This window comes from Pleurodeles waltl, chromosome 3_1 (genome assembly GCF_031143425.1).
Source record: "Pleurodeles waltl isolate 20211129_DDA chromosome 3_1, aPleWal1.hap1.20221129, whole genome shotgun sequence".
NCBI classification, from domain to species: domain Eukaryota; kingdom Metazoa; phylum Chordata; class Amphibia; order Caudata; family Salamandridae; genus Pleurodeles; species Pleurodeles waltl.
Window position 1 is genome coordinate 624,549,793 of NC_090440.1, and position 13,273 is coordinate 624,563,065.

Below are 13,273 nucleotides of genomic sequence, written 5' to 3' on the forward strand. Positions count from 1 at the left end.
GAACAGTAACACTTTACAAATAGCTTTTACATTAAATTACATTATACCGCCACACACTCAGGTAATTAGGAGGATAGAACCCTACCCTAACAAATACTGCGCATGCAACGAAGGGTTAGACAGGTGACTTCCATACTTTCTATCTGGTCAAAGAAACAAACAGACGTCATTGACCATAAAAGTGGTACAGATGCATTGGAGGGCTAAATGATTCAAGAAAGGAATACTGGGCCATGGTCCCTGGATGGATCAGAATACATCAGCACACCCCACATGAGTCAATGTGTAGACAACAGGTGCTATCAAATCACCAAGTTCACCAGCCACAGGAAACAAAACTCACTCAGGGCTCTCCAGCAGTGAAAACTCATTTTATAGTAGAAACTACCCATCTCTTCTGAAACCAGTCTCTACATGTGGAATATCGCCAGATGTTGGGGACTAACCAAAAAATCCAGTCTGCTATTAAATGTGTTGTAGAATGATGAACAGAGTAAAGTGGTGAACTAACTGGAGAAGTGAAATAAAAGTGTAAAGAAGCAAAGCATCATTGTTGGAGTGGCTAGGAAACTGCAGTGAAACTACATTCAGATTGTTATAAAGACTAGACTGTTTGCTCGTACCGGGGAGGGTTGCCAACACATTGGCGGTGATGGCCCATTTCTAAAACATCCCATCCTCGATCAATTGAGGCCTTGTCCAACTTAGGAGTCCAAGTTTCACCCCAAAGTATGATACCCCATGGGTCAAAAGCAGGTGGAGAGCGCAAGATTCGACATAATTAATCTTTTTCTCTTAAGCAGAGAAAGATAATATATAATTAAGTTATAATAGAATACTAACAGAATCTCATAAATCATAAAGAACATCTGGTAGGATGAGTGAAACTGTGAGTCAGCCCATGGGATCTTTGGGGAAACTGACATTTTGGTTGGATGAGCGAAGGTTGCACGGAGGGCAACATATCTGGCAGAATTTTTGATATGCAGCCAAGAAATAGAGTGTGCATTGCTTTTCATAGTAAAATTAGTAGTTTGCATATAGCTCTATTTTTCTTGCAGATAACCGGAAGTTTGTTGATGCTTTTGGGGTATATATGAGTGCCAAGGAAGGCTGTAACTAATGTCTTGTGGCAGGTTAGAACTTTATCGAGGAGGGAGGCCAACTAACAGCCTATTGCAATAATCTAGCTTGCTCAGAAAAAGCACGGAGTCTGGGGACTTATCTAGGAAATATTGAGTGCTTGGTGTCTGACAGCACATAACTTGATGTAATAAAGTATTCTAATTGCATAGGTGTATTGAATAGTTCACAAAGGTTAATGGCTAAAAGTGAAGGGTTGGAAGTGGCAGGGGAGAATATAACATGCGTTAGAAGATGCACAGGTTTAGATTAGCAAGGAAAGTAAACGATTTTGGTTTCAGCAGAGTTAAGGATAAGAGAGGGAATAGCCATCCAATTTCAAATTGCCACAAGGCACTTAGATTTTGAGTTGGAGATCCGAAGTAAAAGCTGAAAAGGAGAACCATGTTTGTGTTGTCATCATAAAGATGATGAAATAAGCTAGAGAATGAATGAAGTCTCCATTGGATGTGGGATAGAGAGAGAAAGGTAGGAAGCCATGAGTTAAACCATGGGAACCCCGACAGGGGTAGGGGTTGGGGTTAGAGAGTGAGGAATACCATGAGGCATACAAACAACCATCCGAAGTATAGGAAGAAAAACAGCTGGGCGCTAGGTTGTGATTCCTAGAGTACCGAGTGTAAAAAACAGAGCAGGTGATCAACAGTATGAAATGCCACAGAGAATCCAAGGAGTATTAGTATAGATGGCAGAATAATTTAAAACCTAAAGAAATAGGCTGAACTGAGATCGGTAAATCTAAATGGGAGAGAATTTTTTGGGTGCCTAAATAATCAAAAAGTGATCAGGTGTAGGGAAGGAAGGATGTGTTATTGAAAATACGCTATGACAAAATGTAAGCACTGCCCATCCAAATCATTGCTGCCATACAAGTTACCCCTACGAAGTACACCTTCAAAAGTGCGCGCTGTCACGAAATGACCCTAGTGTTAAGATTCGGGCACTGCATCTGTAGTTTAATATAACATTACACACTTTTTAGAATGGCAAAAATCACAATTTCCAGGTTGTAAATGTCAGGTGTTCAGTGTATACCAAATGAGATGAGTTCGTAAAATGATTTATAGTTTTCCAAATGTAACGCGTCTGCATTTAAATAAAGGTAATGAATGGTTACAACAGAAAATGGATCATTCGTGTATAGCGATTGACTTTTGAGAAGTACTTGTCAGTGACAAGTGCGACATTCGTAGCTCAGTCGGCAATCTGGTCTGATTCTGAAGTTAGTTACCTCTCTCTGGAGAAGCAGGGTTATATTTTGCATTCCGTTGCCTCTTCCTTTCCTGCTCTTGATGCTGCATGGGTGCTGATTCAATGGAGGTCTTGCCGTCACCTCCAGCGCCATTCTCTGCCAGTTCAGTATTTTAACTCACGTCGCTTCTGAGCACTGCTGCACTCTGTTATGTTTGAGGCCTACGGATCTCAGATCTGAGGCGAGGTTGAGATGATAATGTGAAGAGCTTAGGCGCAGTAGGTTGCCGAGTTTCTGATCCCTCCTTCCTGTTCTATTAGGTGTATATATTTGTAGGCTTTTGTGTGTGTGTCGATTCTTAAATAACTGAATGTTAACAAGAGTTTCCAACAAGAGTTTAACAAAGGTGGATTTTTCGAAGCATCCCATATCAGAAGGGGTCGATCCGCAGGATCAGGGGAAAAAAGTGAATCCAAAAACACTTCGCTAAAAATAATTTGTCTGCTTGCCTCTTTTATCATTAGATTTGTTCAGTGAATATAATTAAGTTACATATGCAATATCACCAGTAAAAATGAATACATGACAGAAAAGCAATTGCATGCTTTCCCCACAATCCAGATAAATAAACAGCATGTCCAGCATGAGAAAATAACGTTGTGGACTAATAGGAAGGGCATATGTGCCAAGTAAGAGCTCTAAAGTAATATTAATAAGACAATGTGAAAATATATATAAAATCCTTGCAAAATGAAGTGGTAGAGCAAAAAGGTATTTCAGCAAGAAACTCGATCCCTGTTAGAAAGATGTGAATACCTGTTATACGGAAAAATATTGTGACACTTTAAAATACATAACTTTTGCTAGCAACAGATCTAGGAAACCAGAATTGTTCAAATTAAACACATTTTATTGCTTTCTGGATACATGTTCTTGTTAATACACAGACATTCAATATTTATGTAACCTTTTCAACAGAAACACAATATTGCCTTTAAAATGCACTGCATAAATTCATGTCTTTGTACATCATTCTTTCTCGCCTAACATAGAGATGGGGACTTCATAATAGACCATGCACACCTTCACTCCTGCCAAATCTGTTCCACTGAAAAGTTGCATCTTGTTAGCTACAAAAAATAGAGCAAGACTAGCATTTGGAAATGAATTCACATTATATTTCTGTTGTACAGAGAAATTTGTTGTGCACATTGATTTGCCATGCATGTTTTAAAGGCCTACTGTTAGCAACCGAAAAATTATGTCAAGTACATTTTTAAATCTGTTAGTTGGCTTTTGATATCACGACCAGAACAATGTTCTTAAACAAGATCTTAACTTTAAACTTGAATTTAGCTTCAAGCCCCTGCATATCAACAACCACTAAATCAGCAGTCTGTAGGAAAGCATATTTATGATTAGTCGTGGATGGGGCCAAAGCATGTGAGTGCCGACTGATGGTGAAGCTGTTTTATTTTAGAGACCTAGATTGTAGGACCACAGTGTTCACAGCCTTTGTAATTCGAAGTTAATGTGGCAGATGAATGCCCTTTCCAGACCTAAGATTATTGAAGTTGGACAAGGAGGTGTTGATGTGGACTTTGTTGGTCTCCAGAAGTTATTACTTAGAGACTTGGTTCCAGCAACAGGACCTCCGTCTATAGGTGGAGCAGGCGCTGTTATCTGGTGCAGTTCAGTTCCTACATGGTGTAATGTAAGTAGGTGGGAGTGCCTGGAGGTCTTGCGGCTGCTTTTAAGGTGGTAGGATGTTGCAGGTTAAAATTTGATTTAAGAGGAGTGTTTCCTTAATAAAATATGACATTTTTCTGCTACAGTTTAGGTGCTGCGGGGTTTCCAATTACACAGACTGGTTCGAGGTGTACAATGCCACTCGCGTGCCAGACTTCTGCTGCCTGGAGTTCAGTGACAACTGCGGCCTTCACTCCCCAGGGACCTGGTGGAAAGCCGTAAGTATTGCCCTTCAATGTACCTCAGTCTATATATGGTGACAGAGTTGAGTACAACAGTTTAGCTCAAGTTTAGTAATTGATTTGCATTTAAACAGTACTAACAACTCTTGAATTTGTGACAGTGGAAAGCAGTTTCCAGATAATACCTAAAAAGAAGGAAATATTTCACCTATTTATAGCCATATGCCAGAGCCCAGCCAGCACGTACCCTGCTCAATACTCCATAAGGGCACATGGCACAAGCTAATACATACAGTAGGAATACAGACCTTGAAGAGATATTCCACAGTTTGAATAGGTGTAAGTACGAAGCTGCACTCTTACTCTATATGCAGGAGACAGAGAAAGACCCGGCATTAAAGAGCTTGGGTGTAGACCTGCTGCCTCTGATGGATGCCCAGAACAAAGTGGACAATGGGGCCAGCAGAGAGGGACTCGAGGCTGAATGGTGAGGAGACTCATCTCTGCCTTCACCCATTGAGGTGATTGTCCATAGCACTGCTAAGGCAATTGCAGCATAGGTTTGCTTAAAAAGTGAGAAACACAGGACTCCCATTTTTAGGTGTTATGTATGTTGATATCTATAGTTCATGAATCATCTGAGAGGATATACAGGTGCTTGGGCAAGGTCCCAATGTGCTTCTATGAAGAGCTAGGTCTTCAGTCTCTTCAGGGACGTCGTTCTATGTCTTGGGTGCAATGTAGCGACCTCCAATTTTGCTACTGCGAGTAGTGTGTGCGAGTGAGAGTGAAGCATATTGTAGGTGTCTGTGTATGCAACTGTTCAAGTATTATGCTCCTGTGTTGTGCAGGCCTTTTTATGCACGTGTAAGAAGTTTGAATTGGCTGTGCTTGTGAATGGGGAGTCAGTGTAGCTTCCTGAGGTGTGGTGTGATGTAGGTGAGGCGTAGGAGGTCGAGTATGAGTCTTGCAGTTGTGTTCTGATTGGTCTGGAGTCTATGTAGGAGTTGTTGGGCGATTTTGGCATAGGGTGTTGCCATAGTACAGCCTGCTGGTGATGAGTGCTTGTGTGACCGTCCATCTGGTGTGCTGAGGCAACCATTTGAATATCTTTCACAGCATGTGTAGGATTTGGAACCAGGAGGTGCACACTGAGTTGACCTGAGCCGTCATGTTGAGCTTGGCATCTAGGATGATTCCTAGATTTCTTGCGTGGTCTCTGCGTGGGGGTGTTGATCCTAGCTCTGACAGTCACCAAGTGGAAACTCATGAGGAGGTCGTGTTGCTGAAGACCAGTACTTCTGTCTTGCCGGAGCTGAGCTTCAGGCAATTGGTTCACTTCCAGTCTACTACCATGGTCATGCAGTTGGTGAAGTTGGTTCTGGTGGTGTTTGTCTTGTCTTTCAGGGAGAGGATGAGCTGGGTGTCATTGGGATAGGAGAGGATGGTGATGTCTTGTGATAAGATGATGTTGGTGAGCAGTGTCGTGTATACGTTGGATAGAATGGTGCTGAAGGGCGATCCCTGTGGGACACACAGATGCATTTGTTGAGCATTTGGCCACCGCTTCTGTTATTATAAGAGGATATATTGGTCAATTATTCCCAAGATAAACAATAACATCCTTTCATGAGCTAGTGTCCTGCAGACCATTTAAGGACTACATTGATTTATCGGAATGTCCAAAAGCAATATTATCAAGAAATTCTAGAGCACCCTCAGAATACCTCAGTTGCGCATGAGGGACAGTTAATATTACCACTGCTAATGTACAGAGTAAGTGTTTGCATGCAATGTTGCAATTTATTGTAGGAGGCAGTCAGAGTGATTGGTAATCAAATGAACAGACCTCACATCTGCAGTCATTGTTAATATGACTCTAAATTGTACACTCTGACTCAAAGAATCAGGCTAAGTGGAATTTTAATATTTTAACTGATGCGTACTTTGGTGGGAAATCGACGAGCATGCACGATTTTCGATTGTCGTAGGTTAAGATGAGGGAAAGGAGGGTCCCGGGGTGTTGTTATGGAAAATGCATGGCAAACTCACACTTCTAACTTTGTGATATATTCACAAACATTATGCCAAATCATTGCATCTTAAATTAATCCAAAAATTATTGTAATTGGGCACCCATTTAGGAATAGGAATTGAACATACTTGCATTTTTTAGGGGTGGGGAATTCTCCACAGGGTAATATGTTTTCTGTGAATAGAACAATAGAGGAAACATTTGAAATGTAATGTATGTCATACTTTGTGGATTGTCTGCTTAGAGCACAGTCTGCTAAGTATAGAGGAAAAGCAAAAATAGAGCAAAGTAATAGTAATAGATTCGTCTTTGATTTTTTTGTAAATTTCCATCCAGGTAACAAATCAATTCCAAATATAGGAGTAAGCCTACAGGAGTAGATTTCTGATTTTTTTCTACAGGACTCTGATCCAGCCCGTTGGGTTAAAGCAATGTACTCTGATGATGATGAGTGGATGGATCTGGGGTCAGCAGAGAGGAGGTTGGGCTGACGAAAAGGACACAAGATTCTGGAGCTTCTCCAGCATCATCTGGGTATCAGAGTGGCCTTGATAGGGGTCAGAAGTTAAACCACATCTAGGTCGAAACAGTTTTAAACTTGCATTAATTGGGCATAAAGAACCGTTTACATGATCTTGATTTTGAGTCTAGCTGCTGTTATTTTTTAGCTTCAAAGAATTAAGAAGAGGAATATTAGGCTCTCATGTTCTCCCTGCCTCATGTCGAGCATGAAAACCACTGAAAGGAGAGAACATATATTTACAGTTCTTAATGGCTTTCAGAGACACTGACACATTTGTAGGTGCTGCCTGATGAATATTTCATTGTAAACACCAAGACTGGACTGGGAACCGAAAACAGCCCCGGCAAAATAGTCAAACCAGCTCCCTCTCATTTCCTATTTCTCTCTCTCTCTCTCTCTCTCTCTCTTCCCTCTTCTCTCTCTCCCTGCTAGGCCTTATTCCATAAAAGCTGCCTGGGAAAATGGAGACAAATGTAACGACCGTGAACTTTCAAAAACTGTCCTCCAATGACTCCAACTGCCCACAAAAATGCCTGATGGAATAAACAACCAAACCAGCCGTGGTTTACTCAGGCCACGTGCGAGCTGGGGGCCTCTTTAGACTGTGATGTTGTCATCTCTTGGCTCGCAGTGCCTCCCTGCTTGGCTTACCCCAGTGTTCGCCTTCCTCTCTAACATTACTTTCCTCTCTTTGCAGCCTTGCTACGAGACCATAAAAAAGTGGCTGCATGAGAACCTGGTGGCACTCGGCATCTTTGGCATCTGCACAGCCCTTGTCCAGGTAGGTATGACTCAAGAGCTCACTGTGGATGGACCTTAATAATGATGCCAGTTAAACTCCTCGGGATAATCGGTCTCCTCACAAGACCATTGTGTAAGCTCTTCACCGTAACTCAAGGTTGTATACACAGGAGACGACTTGCCATAGATTCCGTCTTTGAAATGTCTTATGATGTGTAGTGGCCCCACACCCTCTTAATAACCACTGTCCGGGCAAATCCTGACTTCACGTTTTCACTGTGTTAGGGAAACTTCCATAGTCTGACTTCAAGTTTCCACAATGAACACTAACCTCCTCTCCCCCCGCACCCAATCAGATTCCATGCTCTCACTTGGAAAGTTTTCCAGACACAGTCTCACTTACACCCTCACTCTGACACAGACTACACACTGTGAAAGCTCCAGTGGACTGACTTCAGGTCCGGACTGTACAAGGTGCTATGATACACACCCTCTGTGTGAAGTCATTTCTCCAGTACCCATATTGTCTTGCACCAGATCCTACCTGTGACGGTCTCCCCTTCCCAAACTATGTTCATGTTCTCACCTTGAAAGGCCCCTTCCCAGTCCTCGCCGTGAAAGGTCCAGTGACCAGGCCTGACTTTTTCACTTTTGCTTAAAGGACCAATCTCCAACTCTCTTTACTATCTTCAGAACTAGATGAATTGACATTACATACTATTTGTCGCTGTTTTAAATTTGCTGAGTATTCTATAATTTGTGCTAAACCAACACAAAAATATACTGTGACAAACACACACTATATATGAGTTAGACAAAAAGGGTGATTTGAAGACTTTACATTACTATTCAAGAAACTATTTGTATATGTATCAAAATACAACTAGTTCTTTTTCTCTTGATGTTATGCTTATTTCTCTAAATGAACCACAACTGTTCCTGTCGATATTAGTTCTGATGATAAAACTTCTTGAATTTTTATCTCCAGATTTTCCTTGTCACTTCCTCAGAAATCAGAAGTCTACATATAATCAAGAAAAACATATAGGTCCCCATTATGAGCATGGCGGGTGGCGGAGGCCGCCCACCAAACTTGTTCCGCCATCAGGCCTCAACACCACCGGCCCTATAGAGAGTTCACCGCAGGGCCTTAACATTGACAATGGTGCAGCACCCGTCGAGCTTTCCACCGCCCGTAATTCAGGCAGTGGAAAGCGCGATGGGGCTGCCCATGGGGGCCCCTGCACTGCCTATGCCATGTGCATGGGCAGTGCAGGGGTCCCTATGGGGCCCCCTGCACCACCTTTCCACTAGCCTTTGCATGTCAGGCTGGCGGAATGGGGACTTGCGATCCCCAGGGCAGTGCTGCAAGCAGCGCTGCCCTGGAGGATTACAACTGCCGAGACCACCAGGCTGTCGCATGGCGGCAATCTGGCAGTGTCAGCGGCCCGACCGTGGTGCTTTCGCCATGGTCATAATGTCACAGCGGGACCACGACCATGACCCATTATGCGGGCCATGGTCTTTATTTTTCTGACACAGCAAGCATACTTCCACATGCATTACAATTATGGTAATTTACGTAATGTTATTCAAATATCAAAAGATTACAAGTCAATTTCTCTAGAAATCAATAGTCCATTTCTCTGTATATGTTAGAATATTTCATTGAATATAGTATTTCTTCAAATATTGCAATTTTCTGTTTCCAAGGTTTCGACATCAGTAGTGCACATAGCACAATAACTTATCATAACAATGTTGGAATGTTCTGAACACACTGCTTCCCGAGCCTTTGTTTCTTTTCTGCAAACACACACACACACACACACAGTCAGCTTTTTCTTTTTCATGAAGTAAGTGTAACAATCATGAAGCTTACCCAGGATCCCTCTGTTTACAGGCAGGCCTTTTACCTGTCTCTTTCAAGTGTAGATACTTGCTGGACTCCTATATGAAAATGTTGTGGCAATCTCTCTTAATCTAGATCTTTTACTTTCATGTACATGGGTTATGTGTGGATGGTATAAATGTAAGTGTGACTGTTGAGTGTGAGGACTGCATAGGCATATTAGAGTGCGTACAGAACACATTTTGGGATCCAGCATGTGTGTAGTAACCTACAATGGTGCAGGGATTTATGCAAGAGTTCTGAGGTCTCTCCTCCTCAAGGAACCCGCCCTATGATATTCTTCTCCTCTCCTGACTCCTGCTGTAAAGATACTGTGTGTTGGTGAGTGACGGAGTCAACATGGCTCTTCTGAAGTTTGCTGCAGTGCCTCTGTCAGCTTGTTCCCCTCTTCCTGCTTTATCTGCGTCTCTACGAGATGCGTTCAGCTATCAGGATCGAATACACATTTCACCTGCATAAGGCGTAACCATCAGTTTTCTGTGGCTCCCACATTAGCTGATCATGCAGTCTTAGACTGGCGGAGGCTTCCCTACCTACAATTTGAACATTTCAGGAGAGATAATTGGTCAGCTCTGATCATAAATTCAGGTCCTCATGACTTGTAAGTGGGTCCAGAAATTCTTATCAACAACAAGTCAAGTTGGGAAGGACTGAACATCAGGTATTGCATTTGCCTAGCTGCAATTCCCCAACCAGGATAGGGCCAGTTCTGCCAAGAACCTTGTTAGACATGCTGTTTGACAGCCCTGAGAGGAGACAGCCCAGACTGATCTGGAGGAAGACACTGGATTAAGACTGCGCCCTAAAGAGAAGAGCTTGGCTTTTAAGTGAAGTCCATCAACCCAGCTACTTGCAAGAAACTTTGTGCACTGCCGTGAGGTCTGCACCACTTTAAGATATGGGGTTGGCCAACAGCTGAGCAGAAGAAGAATCTAACAAGAATCTAAGGCAAAGGTCATCGAGAAAATCGTCAACGCACAACTGACTCACCACCTCGAAAACAACGACATCCTGGACCCCACCCAGTCTGGCTTCTGACAAAACCACAGCAACGAGACCGCACTCCTTGCCGCCACAGACGACATCAGACGCCAAATGGACATCGGCAAAACATCTGCCCTCATCCTCCTGGACCTTCGACACAGTATGCCATCACACTCTGAGAACCCGCCTCTTCGAAGCCGGAATACAAGAGAAAGCCCTCGAGTGGACTACATCCTTCCTCTTCTACAGAACCCAGAGAGTCCGCCTCCCTCCCTTCCACTCCAAAGCCACCAAAATCATCTGCGGCGTACCCCAGGGCTCATCCCTCAGCCCAACATTATTCAACATCTACATGGCACCCCTCGCTCAAGTAGCCCACTAATACAACCTCAACATCATCTCCTACGCCGACGACACCCAGCTCATCCTTTCCCTCACCATGGACCCGCACACCGCCAAGTCCAACCTCCACGAGGGAATGCAGGCCGTTGCCGAATGGATGAGAAACAGCCGCCTGAAACTGAACACGGACAAGACGGAGGTCCTCATCCTCGGACCCAACCCCTCCGTCTGGGACGACTCCTGGTGGCCAACATCTCTAGGAGCCCCACCAACACCGACCGACCATGCACGCAACCTGGGCTTCATCCTTGACTCCTCCCTCTCCATGTCAAAACAGGTCAACACAGTCTCCTCCTCCTGCTACAACACTCTCCGCATGCTCCGCAGGATCTACAAGTGATCCCAACAGACACAAGAAAAACAGTGACACAAGCCCTCGTCAGCAGCAGGCTAGACTACGGCAACGCACTCTACACAGGCATCCCAAAAAAACACCTGCGACACCTCCAACACATCCAAAACGCCTCCGCCCGACTGATCCTCAACATACCCCGCCGCAACCACATCACACCCCACCTGAGAGTCCTCCACTGGCTCCCCGTTGAAAAAAGGATCACCTCCAAGCTCCTCACCCACGCACACTAAGCACTCCACAACACCGTACCTGCTTACCTCAACAACAAACTCAGCTTCTACACCCCCACCCATCAGCTCCGCTCCGCAGACCTCGCACTCGCCACCATCCCCCGCATCCACCGAAAGACATCCGGCGGCAGATCCTTCTCCTACCTCGCCGCCAAGACATGGAACACTCTCCCAACCAACCTGCGACTGACCCAGGACTTACTCGCCTTCAGAAGACTCCTCAAGACCTGGCTCTTCGACCAGTAGCAGCTTACCCCCCCCCCCAGCGCCTTGAAACCCTAACGGGTATGTAGTGCGCTCTATAAATATACTGATTGATTGATTGATCTGGTTAAATCCCACAGGGCTCCGGGGCATAGTTGTTGTCCACATTGTCTGCTTGTAAACCTGCTTCTTCTGTGACACGATCCAAGATGCAAGGAATCTTGTGTGTGCCCTCAGTTGCCTCCAAGACCCTCGAGTATCCCCTTTGGTCCATTCCCTGTACTGAGAATGTTAGAGATGTAGCTGGTCGAGGTTACGCTAAATCCAATACCACTGACTACATAAAAATACATCAAATTGTTCCCAAAATATCAGAGTTTGAACACCCAGTACACTGCAGCAGTGCAACTTACCCAACATATCCAGCACACTGACCTGTTAGAGGAGAACCAGTCTGCAGAACAGAAACAACACTGTTCCAGGTTGTTGACGATGCAATCTGCATCTTGGATTAGGGAAAATCCTGCACTCTGAACCTTTTCAACCTACCAACAGTATTCAATACCTTAAATCACAATTTACTTCTTAATACTCTCAAGAACCAGATGGACTTTGATGGAGTTGTCTCAAATGATTCAAGTCAGACCTAACATACAAATGAAGAGGTTTAAAGTTAATCCCAGCATTTCAAACCAGTTGGATTAACACTGGGGGTCCCTCAGGGATCTATCCTAGCATTTACTCTCTTTATACATTGAACCCCTGATAGTCTTATTAAAAAACTCCGGGGTGCTTTATCATCAATATGCTAATGACACTCAAATGTCTGTAAAGGTCTTCCTTCCAAGCGATATGACTCACCTAGCCAACCCTCTAAACACTGTTCAAGATTTGATGACTACCCTTCATTTAAAACGTAATCTATCTAAAGTATTTGCTCATGCCATTCTCCACTGCTAGTTCAATCCTGGATGAACTCAGTCAACACCCTCAACAGCAACCCAACTATCATCGACAATGGCAAATCCTTAGAAGGCATCCTCGACAAAAAACGGAGGCCTTCATTACAAGTCTGGCGGTCCTTGGACCACCACACTCACAGTGGCAGTCTTACTGCCGCCGGGCTGGCAGTAAAGACTGCCATATTACGACTTTGGCGGTTTGGCCAAAGCCAAACCGCCGAAAAGCCACCTGTACTGCCAGGGTTGTCAGACCGACAGCCTGGCCCGGCGGTAGCCGTAATACCGACACCGGTATTATGATTCGTCAGAACACCAGCATTTTCATGGCAGTCGCACCGCCATGAAAATGCTGGCGGGCATAGACCCGGTGACAGGAATCTCTATTCTTGTCGCTGGCAGACACACCCCCAATCGACCACCCACCTACACTCACGCACCCCCACTCACTCACTTGTTCGCTTACATACACCCCCACACACTCGGACCCAAACATGCACTCAGATACACCCATTCACTCACACAAAAACAAACACATACACTCGCACAAAGGAACTCAGACACCCCTTCCTCCCTCTGCATTCACACAAACATACACGCACTCACACACACAACACTCCCTCGCCCCTCAGCACACACGCACACAGAGACACCCCCTCTGC

The 13,273-nt window shown here is 44.3% G+C and overlaps 1 protein-coding gene across 12 annotated transcripts in view; it reads left to right on the forward strand.

The window, feature by feature from the left end:
• Window positions 1-13,273, forward strand: part of TSPAN4 (tetraspanin 4) — a 2,368,794-nt gene that overhangs the window by 2,287,628 nt on the left and 67,893 nt on the right. For all 12 annotated transcript variants that reach the window (XM_069223123.1, XM_069223119.1, XM_069223121.1 and 9 more), the window contains 2 exons: window positions 4,171-4,302; window positions 7,522-7,605. In XM_069223123.1, the coding sequence (XP_069079224.1) occupies window positions 4,171-4,302; window positions 7,522-7,605 (216 nt within the window). The remainder of the gene's footprint in view (window positions 1-4,170; window positions 4,303-7,521; window positions 7,606-13,273) is intronic.